At 47.9% G+C, this 15244-nt stretch overlaps 2 protein-coding genes and 1 long non-coding RNA gene across 5 annotated transcripts; 1 reads left to right on the top strand and 2 right to left on the bottom strand.

The window, feature by feature from the left end:
• Positions 1–221: 221 nt before the first annotated feature.
• Positions 222–9298, bottom strand: pi4kb (phosphatidylinositol 4-kinase, catalytic, beta). Of its 3 annotated transcripts, none has more exons than XM_057046522.1 (13): positions 9172–9298; positions 7132–7799; positions 6281–6643; positions 4458–4502; positions 2941–3168; positions 2604–2831; positions 2417–2526; positions 2201–2305; positions 1964–2087; positions 1619–1884; positions 1424–1556; positions 767–887; positions 222–692 (listed from the first exon to the last, which is right to left on the bottom strand). In XM_057046522.1, the coding sequence occupies exons 2-13, from the start codon at positions 7771–7773 to the stop codon at positions 511–513; spliced, it is 2547 nt and encodes an 848-aa protein (XP_056902502.1). In that variant the 5' UTR covers positions 7774–7799; positions 9172–9298; the 3' UTR covers positions 222–510. The 3 variants fall into 3 exon arrangements, with proteins under 3 accessions (XP_056902502.1, XP_056902503.1, XP_056902504.1); XM_057046523.1 differs by having other exon boundaries at positions 2610–2831; XM_057046524.1 differs by lacking the exon at positions 4458–4502.
• LOC130533262 (uncharacterized) lies at positions 823–1343 on the top strand. The gene is made up of 3 exons (XR_008952520.1): positions 823–960; positions 1000–1150; positions 1213–1343. It is a non-coding gene; the product is annotated as an uncharacterized LOC130533262 (long non-coding RNA).
• Positions 9299–10319: 1021 nt separating the features above from the next.
• Positions 10320–15174, bottom strand: selenbp1 (selenium binding protein 1). The gene is made up of 12 exons (XM_057044325.1): positions 15021–15174; positions 14264–14317; positions 13929–14041; positions 13650–13835; positions 13228–13348; positions 12982–13164; positions 12193–12374; positions 12003–12081; positions 11753–11874; positions 11424–11510; positions 11200–11318; positions 10320–10885 (listed from the first exon to the last, which is right to left on the bottom strand). The coding sequence occupies exons 1-12, from the start codon at positions 15022–15024 to the stop codon at positions 10723–10725; spliced, it is 1413 nt and encodes a 470-aa protein (XP_056900305.1). The 5' UTR covers positions 15025–15174; the 3' UTR covers positions 10320–10722.
• Positions 15175–15244: the final 70 nt, after the last annotated feature.

Genomic DNA, 15244 nt, shown 5'->3' with positions numbered 1-15244 from the left:
GCTCCCGTAGAAAAATATCTTCAGCCATTTGGGTACCAGGCTGTCCTTCACAACCAGTCAGGTTTTCAGTCATGAGGTGAGCATCAGGAATCTGACAGGAAGCTCAAGGTTTCTGTTCATCCAGGAGATGAATCCAGGAGTTTTAAAGCATTTACAACTCCAGAACCGTACCAATCAGCAGCGGAGCCTAAAACTGAAATCACAAATCTTTCACACACACGTCTTTACGGTGTCCGTTTAATGGGACAATGGGTCGCCACTCAGTTCAAACATGGAATAACAGCGGCGTGGTACGCCGGGAAAAGCTTCACATTTGACAATAACATCAACTCATTCTGATTGGTCCAGCCACCAATCAGTGACAAGGACCCCAAGGTGGGGAAAAAATTAAATTAAAGTAAATTTGAGAAGAAACAAGACTGAAAAGCTCAAGTGAGGTTTAGTGTCTCTGCAGTCACATGATTAAATCTGTACACACACATACACACGCACACACAAGCACAGCTGTGGTCACATGATTCCATTTGTCAGGTACTGGAAGCCGTCGTAGAGTTTGGTCGTCAGCGACCTCATCGAGCCCTCGACCAGCTGATCGATCAGCAGCTGGAGCTGCTCCTCTGTCAGACTCATGTGGAAACGTTCCTTCAAACCCCGCATGGTGCTCGACCCGTGGAAACACGGCAGCTGGGACCCTGGAAAAAGGGCGGAGTCAGTACACCCTGGCTGTGTGTGGCGTGCAGGCGTGGGCGCATGTAAGCGCACGAACCTTGTTGCATGACCTCCACGATGTGCAGGACTCTGTCCATGTGTTTCCTGGCTGCAATGAGGCCCTGAAGCATCAGCATCTTGTAGTAGTTGAACATGTCCCCTTCTGGACCACCCATCACCTGAGACACACAAGACCTTTAACCTTCTGACCTACTACACCAAACGCTACCGAGTTTAATATGAAACATAATCGTACAAATACATATGATCAACTGATTCATGGCTCAAAAGTATGAGCGCAGCACGCACCATTGATCCATATTAAAGTGGCGGCCTCCACATTTTACCATTAATAATATACTTCATATAAAACAGCCATAAATGTACAGCTGAAGATTCAATTTTTTATTAACGGGCAAACTCCAACAATTCAAATTATAATGTATAATAATGTATTATTTCAAAAAGAACCTTTTCTCACAACCAAACTACAATAACACAGAGGTGCGTCCCTTTTGAGGGCAGCGGTTTGGGGTGTTGATGAAGGTCGGTTAGCCCTCAAGCTAGCTCCTCTTCAGCTACAGCTACACCCTCCTTTCCTAGGACACGTTCTCTTTTTGGGACCTACTCCTAGAGCTGGAAACAAAACAGCCCCCCCATCACCCAAAGGGTCGCCCTGTAGGAGGAAGATGGACAAGGCATGAAGGGAACTCACGTCCACAAACTCAGAGGTCAGCTTGAAGGCAGACGTCTCAAAACCCAGGTTTTTGGGAGAGCTTGACAGTATGAAGCCAAAGTCAATGTGGATGATGTGGCCCTCAGAGTCCAGCAGGATGTTTCCATTGTGCCTGAGAAGACAGCAGCAGTCAGGAAGGGGAAAGGTCTTCAGCAGTTGCTATGGCGGCCTCACCTGTCCTTGACCTGCAGCAGGTAGCAGATGAGGCTGTACCCAGCACAGCTCTGGACAAAGTTCCTCTGAGCAGTGAGAAAGGCCTCGGTGGTCGGAGCGCCGTGTTCCTGCAGGAAGTAGTCGAGCAGAGAGAGCTGGCTATGTTTCTTCACCTGATGGAGGGACACGGCGTTCACCACGGGCTCTATCATCCCGCTGTCTGATGACAACACCAGGATCTCGTAGGGTTTGATCCAGAGGGGAACTCGCTCCTGTTCCCAGATCCACTGTGGCCAGACAAGGAGAGGATCAAGCTGAGGACACCACAACTCTGCTCCGTAGCCATGTGATGGAAACCAGAGATACCTGGAGCTGTCGCAGCACTTGGAAAGCTAGTAGCTCCTGTCGTAGGTCGTCCCCACATTTAACAATAACAGACAGGAGCCTCCACGTGGGAAGGTGACCGTACGGAGAACCTTCTCTGATCCTCCTGAAAGGAGGAGGAGAAACTCAGAACCGGACTAGACTGAGGGTCAGAAGACTACAGAAAGCCACACACACTTTAAGGCCCACCAACCAGTCACAACTTTAGGCCCCACCTACCGAACCTTCTCCTCCCAAGGTTCTTTAAGAGCTACTGCAGAAGGATCCTCGGGATCTCTCTTAAATGTGGTCGGTGCCTGGGCCAGTTGTTCTGAGAGACGGCGTCTGTTAACGCACAAAAATCACGCTGGACACTCTCATTCCATCATCATCTTCATCATGTGTGTACCAGCCCATCTGCTGTGGAACTCTGGGTAATGGAGGCTTGTTTCTGACCTGATGTCTCCCGCAGCGATGAACACTGGTTCTTTGTTCTCCAGACTGGTGATGCTGTCAACGGAAAACTGACTGATGTTGTCACAGCTGTTGGTGTGGATCTCTGGGAGCTGCAGGGAGTGACAGAAACAGCCAGGCAAGAGTAAGCAGTCAGCCATACCCCTCTGACACCATCACATGCGCTCACCTCCACCTGCAGCTCTCCGATGTCGTCCACCGACCACGCCTCTTCGTCGTTGTCGTAGTTGGGGACGATGGAGAAGCTGCCGGCCCTCTGCTCTGCCGTCAGGCCGCAGTCTGGTAGGTTCTCCACAGAACGAGTGCTCCTTATGCGGCTCTCTGGGATCCGAATGGGAACGCTAGACGTCTCAAAGTTCTCACACTCTAGAACCTCCACGTAGATCAGGTATGGCGCCTGAGGGGGCGGAGACACACGCGTTACGTTTGTGTCTTCAAATGAGGAGCGAGAACATGAGAGGAATGCCTGCGAGGACCCAGAGCCACAGCTGAAGTGTGCGCCTCGCCTTATCTTTGGAGTTCAACACCACGGCCTGCGTGTGCGGCACTCGCACCACGTGGTGGTCGAAGGCCGCCGTCGGCAGCCACACTCGACCCGGCAGTTTGTGGTTGAGCAGCGACAGCTCCGAGATCAGCCGCTGGGTCTTCTGCTCTTTGGTGGGAAGAGTCGCCAAACGTTTGCCAATTCCCATCAGGGACTTGATGAACTCCCTCTGAGGAGCCAGACGCACCGGCTGAGGGAGGGACAGAGACGGGGGGACACAGACACAGACAGAGACAGAGACAGAGACAGAGAGACAACGCTTCATCAGCTGGTGAGGAAGAGGCGGCTGGAACAGGAAGCGTGCCTGATCACAAGGACGTGGGTTTGTTTTCTGGAGTCACATGACTGCATTATGGGAGGCTCCACCCCCTTAAGCTCATCAACGTGATGACATTTGTCACTTGAAGTCTCAGACACAAGACTTCGATCAAAGATATTAATCCAAACACTGGTCATGTGACTCCAGGCCAATCGTCTTCAGAGCCGAAACAATAAGAAATAACAAACATGATGATTGTAAAATGTAGAGATGAAAGAACAGTGATACGTTCAGGAAAGCCTGGTCATTTTGGTGTCAGCCCTTCACAGGAAGTGACTGGGCTGAAGTCACATGATCGACACGCGGCGGACCCGTCCATGGACCCGTTTCAGAGAGGACACAATAAGACTCACCATGGCAACTACAGCGAGAGTTCCACCTGTCCCTGTGTGCCATCACATGACCAGTTCAAGCAGTCAGAGTTACTGTGGGACAAACGTCCCTGGAATTCACGTCTTCTTTAGCTGTTTAATGAAAAACGGAGACTTTGATGGGGACAAATCTAATCCCGGCTTAAATAAGGCCCAAACCGCCCCTCGTGCTGGGGGTGGGACGCTGCCGTCGCTGAGACAGCCAATCGTTTGACGTAGGAACACATCTGTAAAACACGTCAATGTGGGAGAAATGAGAGGAAGGAAGCGGAACCAACAAAGGAGACGGTCTGTCACAGGAAATGAAGCGCACGCTCACTGCAGGGGGGAGATAGGCACTCGAGAAGTCTGACCAGTTCTGCTTTTCTTCTTCTGGTGGAGCCTGAGAGGCCTTTAGTTCTATCCCTCCCTGAAATGGACGCCAGTCTCTGAAACAGGCCCTGACTGTGACTCCCAGCACCAGCAGCGGGTCCATTTGTTCTGAAGGTTCCTGCTCACGAGCAGGAGGCGATGACTATGAGTGGAGGACCTCTGACACCTACAGGTGTCCACTGGGAATGGTGGGAAGCTTTGATTACCCACAACATCAGAACTCTGTGGAACCTCATAACAAATGGACCCAGTCAATCTATGGCGTCATCACAGATCAGAATGGAAACCCAGTAACATCAGAACAAGGAGTGATGGTCCACAGAACCAGAACCAGAACCCCAAAGCCTCTGAGACACTCATCATTTCCCACAAAGCACCCTGGAAGGAAGAGGTTTAACATGAGCCAGGTGAACTTACTGGTCCAGTCTCAAACTCCAGACTGTCTAAACTGGAGCTGCTGTCCTGAGAAGGTTCAACAGGTCACATGACACAGACAGAAATCAACAGGACAAACAATTTAAACACAACCTCCAGAGAACATCAACAAAGGTGCATTTGAAAAAGCTGTAACAATAAACTCATCTTAGCTAAACACCTCTCTGCTCATTATCATTGAGGGGCGGGGCTTAGGCATGACTTCCCACTTCCAGAACCCCGGCGTTGCCCCGGCGACAAAATTATAGTAATAACGACAATAATCTAAGTATAATAACTGCTGCCAAGTACATATTCAACAAAAACAGCTGAATGTATATACATTTTACATATCCTCTTTTAACCCGTGTGTGTGTGTGTGTGTGTGTGTGTGTGTGTGTGTGTGTGTGTGTGTGTGTAAATAAACACACATATTACTGTAATTACTTCAGTAGTTCTGCTAAACCATGGCTGCTCCTCCTCTGTGATTCTGAACAACCTTCGTCTGTGGTTTGCACTTTTATGAGACCATATACGTCTCAAAAAGGGGAAAAAAAGAGGATAAAAGGGCTAAAAAGTGGTGCTACACCAGGCCGGATACCTCGAAATGAAAACACAAATATATTAGAGAAGAGAAATGTCACTTATCAACATATTCTCACATCTTGGTCTTCAGTTCCTCTGCTACTCTGACAACATCCAACATTTACATTCCCCCACCTCCAGAACTGGACAAAACATCAGGTTCCTCATGGAGGACACCGAGGATCATATGAGACCTTTTGTGGATCATGGACTTGGTCTGGAAAGGGATTGAGCCCTCAAGACGGAGGTCCGCTGAAAACCCACACAGATCAGTAGCTACTGAGTGGTGTCCACATCCCCAGAACACCAACAGGACCAGAACTCACACTTCAGAGGGTTCTCTATCAGACTGAGGGGGCATACGGAACATCAGCACAATGAGGAACCATCAAAGGTGACTACGCTGCCTGAGGGCTCAGAGGAAGCACCCGCAGGCACCAGCTGAAGACAAAAACACGGCATCATCCTTGACAGGACGGTCCAACACATTAGGTCAGGACTCACATTCCATTTCAAAGATTTCTTGAGTTTCTTTTCTCGGCCAGGCGGAGGATCATAACAGCAGTCCTTACCTGCTGACACGTTTCAGCCTTCAACCTTCCTGAGAATCGTCGCCTGCTCAGCTGACCTAAAGCTAATAAAGCTAATAAAGCTAATAAAGCTCCCTGGCAAAGCTGTGTCCGGTCTCTGCTCATGTTTTTGTGTCCTGGTTCATGGCTCAGTTTGGATACGTGCAGTGTGAGAGTGTGTCAGCTGTGTGTTTCCTGCTCCTGTCTTAGTGGCGGTTCTGATGCTGCTCTGGTTGTAAAGAGCTCTGACAGCTGAAGGCTTGTGAGCTGTGGGGTGTTCTGATGTCCAGAGGAAGAACTGTGTGAGAGGGTTTCCTGTGCACCGCGACCTCGATGCTGCCGTGGACACTGTTCATGTCCAGGAACACTTTCTGAGGACCTTTATTCTGAAAAGGACGCCTGGTCCCGTCAGCTGAGTCGGTGACAGCTCTCAAGAGGGCTGAAGCTGCAGCTCAAACTTGTCAGCAGATGAGACAAACTCCTTTATTATTCTCCACCTCAACTCAACTAATAGGTCAGGACTCTTTTACCTGATGTTACTGTCTTTAGTGACATAAATAAAGTAGAATCGTAGCATCATTACCAAAACAAATATGACTGAACCATCATCACAAAACCCACATGCGACCAACCGGGCCAAGCCTATAAACCACTACAAACTGGATCAGATACCTCGTCTGGGCTGCTCTCCACTTTGGGGTTACTAGCTGTCCTCTTCAGGTTGGTGCTTAGGCTGATGCTAACAGTAGCATCTGATTTGGAGCGCTGGTGTGTGCGTTTGGAAGGGGACAGTCCGTGCTCTGCGCCCAGCGGCCCGGCCTCAGAGGTCACTGGACAGAAATGTGCCAGAGCCAGAGCCAGAGGGTCCCGGCGAGCTCGCGACCCGGCTGGTTTTAGCTCATCGGAGAGAATCAGTTTTCGTAACTTCGTCCCTCGGGAATGTCGCTGAGTGGAGATGTGCATGTCAGAGGAGTACGCTCCCAGCAGCCAGGCGCACTGCAGGCTGAAGGCGATGCTTTGTCTGCAGCGGTGCACCTGCAACACAATCCAAAGAACTCACAAGTCGGAACACATGGATGAAACCACAGTCACATATGAAAATATAAGCTGAGAACAGCTGGGATTATTGAGATACAGCTGAAGCTGCACCGTAGCTATGCTACGCCACAGAAATATCCAATAACACACCAACGATCCATTTTCGCTCCTCCCTCAACACTACCTTGAAATCTGATCATTCTTTAGCATGTGTGACCTGATGGAGGCCGACTGATGATTCCAGGTCAACTGTGGCTGCCACAGCAACACTCATAGGTCAGTTCCTGTGACAGCTTTGACACTAGGTCAAACCTTCTCGGTGACTTTAAACATCCAAGCGTGAGTCAGTGCAGACGGAAAAGGGGGCAGCACACATCCCATACGTATGTTAGACTTTAACACCGATCACTGCTGTTTTCTCTTATCTTTTCTGATGAACAACAGGTTCACACGCTTCGTGTTTGCTAACGTTTTGGCACACCCACCACATATGGCTTGATTGCGTCACCGACGTCCTCATCCATGTGAATGTACATGTTGAGCAGCTGTGGCAGGTAAAAGTCCACATCTTCATGAGAGAAGCTGAAGAGCCGGTTCCCAATGTAGGCCTGGACGCCGGGCTCCTTTGATTTGTGCAGGTACGAGATTGCCATGGAAACATCAAACATTTTTGACTCAAAGAGGCGGAGCAGCCATGATTGCTTGGAGGGGTTTTGTCTCTGCCGCCGTCGGGCACTCTTCACAGAACTGGGAGTCTGGCTCTCAGCATCCACCTCCTCTCCGAGTTTTAATGGTTTAACAGTGGCACCAGTGGTGGTTTGGGGTTCGGTGTCAGGACCATTCTCCACGACAGTGACGTCGCCTTCCTCCTGCTTCAGTCTGACCTTCTGCAGAACCTCTTGACAGGCGCGGTGGGCCACCTCGGCATCGATTACAGAGCTCCGCTCAGCCAGGCCTTCGCTGATCAGATGCAGAGGGAGTGTTGCATCCTGCTGGGCGCTGCAGCTGGATGATGGAGTGGATGGGAGGGACAAGGAGGGGGAAGTGGAGGAGATGGAAATGCTGGGGGAGGGGCAAGGACTGTTGTGGTTTGAAGGAGCAGGGCTAAGCTCTGAGTCCTCCATCATAGTAGATAGCACGGTACCCACCTCCACTGGAAACAGAAAGAGTCAAAGATCAGCAAGAGTGACTTTCTGTTGCTCCTTACACAGAAGCAGCAGCAGATGTGCAGCAGCGGCAGATGTGCAGCAGCAGCAGATGTGCAGCAGCAGCAGATGTGCAGCAGCAGCAGCAGATGTGCAGCAGCACAAGCCGGACACTCTTTGATAACTGTGATTGTCTCCATTCAGAATCTATTCATATACAGTGATCCCTCGCTATATCGCGTTTCATCTTTCACGGCTTCGCTGCTTCACGGATTTTTTTTGCGAGTCGTTCATTGCAGTTCTCAAATATAATCGAAGGTGGCATATCCGTTTATAAAAATCTTCTTGCTCAGAAAAAGAAAGAGCGCCAACAACTACCCATAACAAACTCCTGCGCCTTCAGTAGAAACAGACGCTCCAGCGGAGCGGAGTCAGGACGAAGAGGCACAGCTGGGACTGAAATACGCCAGTGACAATGTTTCCAACCTTGTATTACTAGATTAAAATGATTGTTTTAAACAAATTTTGGGCTTTAAAAAAAAATAAAGATGACTACTTTTCGCGTGTTATTTTTGAACGCAACTCCCGCAATAAACGAGGGATCACTGTATAACATCACATTTATGACGCAACAGAAACATCTCATGTGACCTACAGCCAAACACCAATTCTACAGTAAACAATATGGAGCACCATGATTGTTGGTCTGCTACATCTATTACTTAGTTATAGAGGACTGACTGTCTGTCTGTCTGACTGACTGACTGACTGACTGACTGACTGACTGACTGACTGACTGACTGTCTGTCTGTCTTCTCTGAGACCACAATATAATTTCAAAGAGATGTGGGATTTGACTATTTCCATGGCTGTAAAACTGATTTAAATCGGTTGCTAATCTATTATAGAGTTATCCAAAATAGTTTTTAAGTCCATCATACAAAATATTGAGACTATGACAGACTTCTGAAAGGAAGGAAATTGAAGGAAATTTAAACATAAAAGTGTTATATAGAGCCTAGCTTTGTTTAGGGGATTACATGAAGGGACAGTCAAACTGTTAACGAACTAATGAAGCTCACGTTACCGTTAAATCCCACATTAGCATATTACCGTGCCGTTATTCTTTAGTTTAGTAATGAAGCACATTATCAAGAGTTAACACGTTAAAACATACAAAGGCCCCTGTAAAACCAGCTCTGTTGCCACGAATTAGGAATTTAAAGCAGACCAAATCTCGAAAGATTAATGTTAGCATTAGCACTAGTCAAAAGAATCAGGCCAACTGTTGCTAACTCTTCATTCTATGAACTGAACTAACTCAGGGTCAGTCATGCCCGTTTGGTGACGAGTCGGCGTGTTTTCAGGTGATTTTCTTACCTAGTCAAAGTTCAGAAGCTCCGTTTTCGGTTAGTTTGTTGCCTCCATAGAGACACCGTAATGGACATGACGACAAGAGGAGCCCCTTCTTCTTCGTTGGCTGCCTTCTGCCCTTTTCCGACGCAGTGTCGCCACCTAGTGGATTTACGGGAGAACAACCCGTTTGCGTTTGCATCGTACCAGATAAAAACTCATAAACCGGATTTGTAAATGAGCGCTGAGGATATATGAGGATATGTGTATTCAGCATTGAGGTTGTGCATAAGTGAGTGTTAATGTACAAACGACAGCTCACACATATTCTAGTAGTGGAGTTTTCTCACTCGACACAGGTGAGGTCAAGTTGTTTACTGTATATGTCCATGATGCCTCTGACTTGTTTTCCGGTGCCTTCCTGTGGGGTCAGTGACCTGACAGAGTCAGTGCAGGTGAGCTCTGGTGATCTTGCTCTGTGGGGTCACTCTGTAGTGTGCTGGCCTTCAAGGTCTTCTCCCCGCAGCAGCAGGCTGGTCTGTTGGTGCCGTTAGCGGGTCCATTCCGCTGGAAAGAGCACTTTTTCCACTGGAAAGAGCACTTTTTCCTCATAACCCACTCTCTCCCTCATCTTTGCTCTGCTGGTCCTCTCCTCCTGGTCTTCCCCCCCGGTCCTCTGGTTTGCAGAGCTAGTTTTGGCTCATTCAGAGGCTTCCCTCCTTTATTTTATTTGGGTGTGTGTGTGCAGTTTCACTGATGCTAGTTATTTTCTGTTGTGGGCCCCGTCGTTCCTTCCCCCCATATGATTACAAAAGAATGCTAAGAAACTGTTAAGTTCAGATGTGTACTATTTTGTGATCATGGGTTGATTTGTCAGCAAAGATCACTGACTATGAGAAAAGGACAACCGTCTTTCCGTGGTAATTTGAGCCCCGTGACCCCGTGGTCCTTGAGTGGTGTCAAGCAAAATGTGTTTGAAAAATTAAGCAGCTCCCGCCACAATCTGAGTGTGTCAGTGTAATATTTATAATATTTATAATATTAATATATAATTGTGACAATTTTTAATCAGTGGACAGGATTTTCTATTAATAATAGGGAACTTAAAAACTGTTTTAGCAACTTAAATTTACAAAGGTTTAACTATAATGCCATGAAACGCTTAAAAATACAAAAAAATTTAATAGAACTTTATTGAAAACATCAGATGATGACAGCTGCTCCAGCTACCTTTCACCATGGAAACCAGCAATTTCAGTGGTTGTTTTTGTACTTGTATTTGTAGATTATCTTAGATTTATTTTACTAAATAGCATATTACTGTAATATTTGTATCAGACGAGTGTTTCAGAAACAATATGGTTAAGAGTGTGGACTACATGTTGATTATGAATGTTACCTGTAATTGTGTATACATTGGAACAATAATACAACTAACTGAAGGTTATTTGATGTAAAATAATAGCTAAAATTCTTTAGTTAATGGTAACTTTGTTGACAGTTTGACGGAACAGTAATTAAGTGTGTTCCATTTATTCGCTGTAGGTTCTCAGCGATCTGTGTCTGTTCGGTGCATTTTCACAACCAAATGTCTGATGTGCAGTCTCCTCCAGGATAACGGACTTCGTGAGCCAGAACTGGACCGTCGGGTTCTTTACCAAAGTCCACCAGGAAGTTTTCATTGAGCGAGAGACCGCCGTTAACCGAGTCCACGTCAATCTGCATCATCACCGAGCCCTCTCTGCACAGACACAGTCGGACAGACAGTGAGACACGCCCAAGACACTGTGGCACTACAGTAGAAGTAGTAGTACTTCTATGACCACAGTGTACTACTGCAGCATACTGATACGACGTACTACTATAGAGTATTGTTACAGTGTACTACTACAGCATATTACTACGGTATACTACTAAAGTGTACTACTACAGCATATTACTACAGTGTACTACTACAGCATACTGATACGATGTACTACTATAGAGTATTATTACAGTGTACTACTGCAGCATATTACTACGGTGTACTACTACTGTGTTTTCAGTGGTACTGACTTGATCATGTCAGGGTAAAACTGCTTGTCCCAGCCACTGTACAGCGAAGTCGTCACGTAAAGTCTGAGGCCATCGAGGCTCAACTGTAACATCTGAGGACCTCCAGGAACACGTCTCCCCTGAGGGAGAGAAGGAGTGAGAGAAAGAGAGGTAGAGGGGGCGGGGCTTTAGGTAATGAACTAGCTGCGAACAGGCGGCGTTTGTGCCTCACTGCTCTGTCTTACCTGAATGATACGTGGGTCGGGCTGCTTCTCTCGGTCCTGCAGCACTTTGACTGGACCATCACTCACAATACTTCCTCCAAGGAACAGCTGAGAAAGACAGTGGTGTGTCAGGTTACAGCGTTACAAAGCATCAAACTGGCTCAGCCTCTGAATAATTCATGTTAAAAAAGGTTTCACAAAGATGGTTCAGTACACACACACAGACACTGACACACCGACACACACGCAGGTTCAATAGGTAGCTGTGGGTTGTAGCAGCATCTTCAAATGTCTCCATGGTTGCCATTTTCAAAAACTAAGACAGCCACAGGTGTATCTCAATCATTCACCTGACCGACTAGTCGTGGCTTCCTCCTGTCTGTGATGTCATACTGTCTGACGTCTCCATGCAGCCAATTACTGAAGTACAGAAACCGGTCGTCCAATGAGATCAGGATGTCTGTGATCAGACCTGCAAGTGTACAGACGGGTACCCAGTCAGACAGGCGAGCAGTCAGTTGGGTGGTCAGACAGGTGAGCAGTCGGTTGGGTAGTCAGACAGGTGAGCAGTCAGTTGGGTAGTCAGACAGACGGACTCACCAGGCATCTCAGGCAGAGTCCATCCTTCGACTTTCTTACTGGGAATACTGATCACAGACTCAGCAGCCCAGTCACCTTCCTACACACACACACACACACACACACACACACACACACACACACAGTGATCAGAGGTTGAGCAGGACACTTGTAGCCGTGTGTTCTCTGGTCAGGTCTGTGTGGTACTGACCAGTGTTTTGTAGAACCTGAAGACTGAGCCCGACAGAGCACACCCTACGTAACCTTCGGTGGCACTGGGATCATGGAGGAAGCGGACCTCCAGTGGAATTCCCCCGTCCTTCCCCAGATCGATTGTCTGCAGCTTCCTGTGGGTGTCCCAGTTCCAGACATGGAGGCAGCTGCCGTAATGACCTGATGGGACAGCGAGGACCAGTCACCGTCCGTGTGTCAACATAACATGATTGTTGGCCTGTTGTCTGGGCCCAGGTGTCAGCAGCTCGTCGTCCTGTGGTCAGTAAGGTGTTACCACCTGTACCAGCCTTTCACAAACATGAAGGTGTATACGTTGGGAGGGGGTAGCACGGCCCCCAGAGGGTGCTGGGGCCAAGTGGGGGCTGAGCGAGAGGAGCTGAAAAGGCAGCACGTGAGTGAGTCAGGATTTTTTCAAAGGAGGTGAACCTCACTCCACCCTGACCGGGCACCCCAGGTGGAGACATATAGCAAGAGAAATCATCTACACACATGTTGAACATGTCGCCACGTCCAGGATGTCGTTGTAGCCACAAGTTAGCCACCAAATGGCTGGAAGGACTTTGTGACATCCGGCTGTGTGTGACATTTACACAACAGTAGTGAAGCTGTCAAACATTAAACTGGCTGCTGGTTTACAGAGGTCGTAAAGGTCAGAGTCTGAGAAATAAACACACCTGTCGGTTTGTGCAACGGTGGAAATTCATCTGCAAGAGTTCAACATAAACTAAACCACAGAAATGGAGCGTGTTTTCATTTCGGGACTCACCTCCTGCCACATCAGCTGGATCGAACCCATTTGCCAGAGCTTTGGGGGCGCCCCACTCGGTGCTGATCATCACATTGTGTCGGGGTTGGTACCAGAAGTCGTATCCAAATGGTGCTGCTTCGCCCGGGTGCTCCCAGTTACCAACCACATCAAAGGTCTGACCATCCAACAGGACAAAGCCCCCTGAGGAGCAGACCGCTGGAGTCAGTTTCGGGCCATTTTACAGTCATTAGCGGGTTGCCTCACCTTTGCCGTTGCCAGACGGGTCTCCCAAACAGCTGATCATAACCTGACCATTGCCCAAACAGTGGGTGGTATGAGGGTTGGCAAGGCCACACTTCCAGAACAAATCCACTGGTTCCACTATCTGAAGATGACCAGAGCAGATCTATTAAATATCATGAGGATCAGAACCTTGATGTTTGAGATACTACTGGAACTAGAACCAACAGAATTCTGTGGACCATATACATGAGGGTGAAGCTCAACAAACCAGACTGGGTTTGACTTAAAATGCATTCATTTATCAAACAGATCAAAAATCTCTATGACAGAGCAGACGTTTGGACCCATCTACAGCATGTCCAGTTCCAGGTTCCAGGAAGTCTTTGCTGCAACTTCCTTTTTAATCAACCTCTATTGCAGGTGGAATGGCCCTAAACAAAGACCTTGTGGATCTGCGGAGCTCTGGGATTCGTTTCCACGTCGACCACATAGATCCTGGAAGAAATGAGTGATGGGAGAATCAGACGGTTTCTTTTCCTGGAGGCATCACCAAAGCAGCTGCTGCAGGCATTCCACCCTGAGTGATGGAGCTCATCGCAGAGGTTGGGCATCGGCAGCCGGTGGATCACCTGACACACCAAAAGAGAACTTTAGTTCTTTACATGCGAGAAGAATGTGAACTTTGACACAGTCAGCAGGGGATTGAAGGAACGGACTCCTACCTGACAGTATGTGGAGGATTTGGGGTCGACATCAACCGTGGCAAGATAGTCGGGTTTTAAAGTGTTAGTGTTGCGGTAGATGCAGGGCAGGTACACGATCTCCTCTCGAGGCCCTTTACAAGAGAAACATCTGTGACTTATCTTCCTTAGCTTTGCACACAGCCATGCTTGCTGCTGATAACATGGTCACACCCACACGACAGCGTTGCATATAAATCACAGTCTACAGCCTTTGGACCCAAAGGTCTTGGATTTGTTTAATCCTGTCAGATGGCGGTGGTCCAACCATCATGTGATGGTCTCATCAGGGGCACTGAAAATGTAGCAGGTCTCACCTTTCATGGCGTCCAGAGGACTTCGGTATCCGGGTCCACATCCTGAACAGCTGGCTGAGAGAAAAGAGGTCCGAGGTGACGGCAGAGGGGAGAGATGGTCCAAGTCACTGCTAATGTTTATCTTTAGACGAGTTTCCAAAGTTTCTATTCAATAACAACACTTAAAAAACAAAACTGGGTCAGTAAACTAGGACAGTAAAGTGGGTGAGTAACCCCTCTTTCCTTTATGGGCCTGGGATCCTGGGAAGCATTTTTCAGGACTCTGTTGGAATGTTTGTGTCAGAACTGAAGAAGCCTTCTGGATAGAAGGCGAAACGTCTTCAAGAGAAGAAACCCAGTCCAGTTGACAGAGAAAACTACCTTGGATGTTTGTGTCCAACGCATTATTCTATTCACACACAAGCAGTCAAACACATCTCAACACCCCAATGCTGCGAGCTAAAAACACCCTATATTCTAACCTAATCGGGTTGAGAACTTCAATGTCCACACCTGACCAACGTTGTTGAGACTGTTTGTCAGAGGAAGCACATATCAGCCAATGGAAAAGATCTTTACATTGGACCAAAGCCAATTAGAACAGAACTTGATCTAGTAACTCAACAAACAAGGTCTTTTTCCTCAGACAGAGACAACTTCCTCAGAAAGGTCTTAATTTTGCAATCAGTCTTTTGATCAAATGCAGTTTTTCACTTTCCTCTAAAACAGAAAACTTTTCTGTAAATAATAATAAAATGCACACAGCACCAGAACTCACCCATCTTGGTTTGGAAAGTCCTGCAGGGCTCAACCGTCCGTTTTACTGTCTGATTATGAAAGTGTAAAAGTTCAACAGCTATGAGAATAGGCAGGGGGTGTGGCCTCAAGTCAGCCAACTGCTATGAGAGGCCGGCCAGGGTCGTGGCCTACACATACCCAGCTTCAAGAGGCCGACCAGGGGTGTGGCCTACACATACCAAGCTTCAAGAGGCCGGCCAGGGG

This window comes from Takifugu flavidus, chromosome 10, assembly GCF_003711565.1.
Source record: "Takifugu flavidus isolate HTHZ2018 chromosome 10, ASM371156v2, whole genome shotgun sequence".
NCBI classification, from domain to species: Eukaryota; Metazoa; Chordata; class Actinopteri; order Tetraodontiformes; family Tetraodontidae; genus Takifugu; species Takifugu flavidus.
Note: the sequence above shows the minus strand (reverse complement) of the source record. Positions and strands in the feature narration are given on the sequence as shown.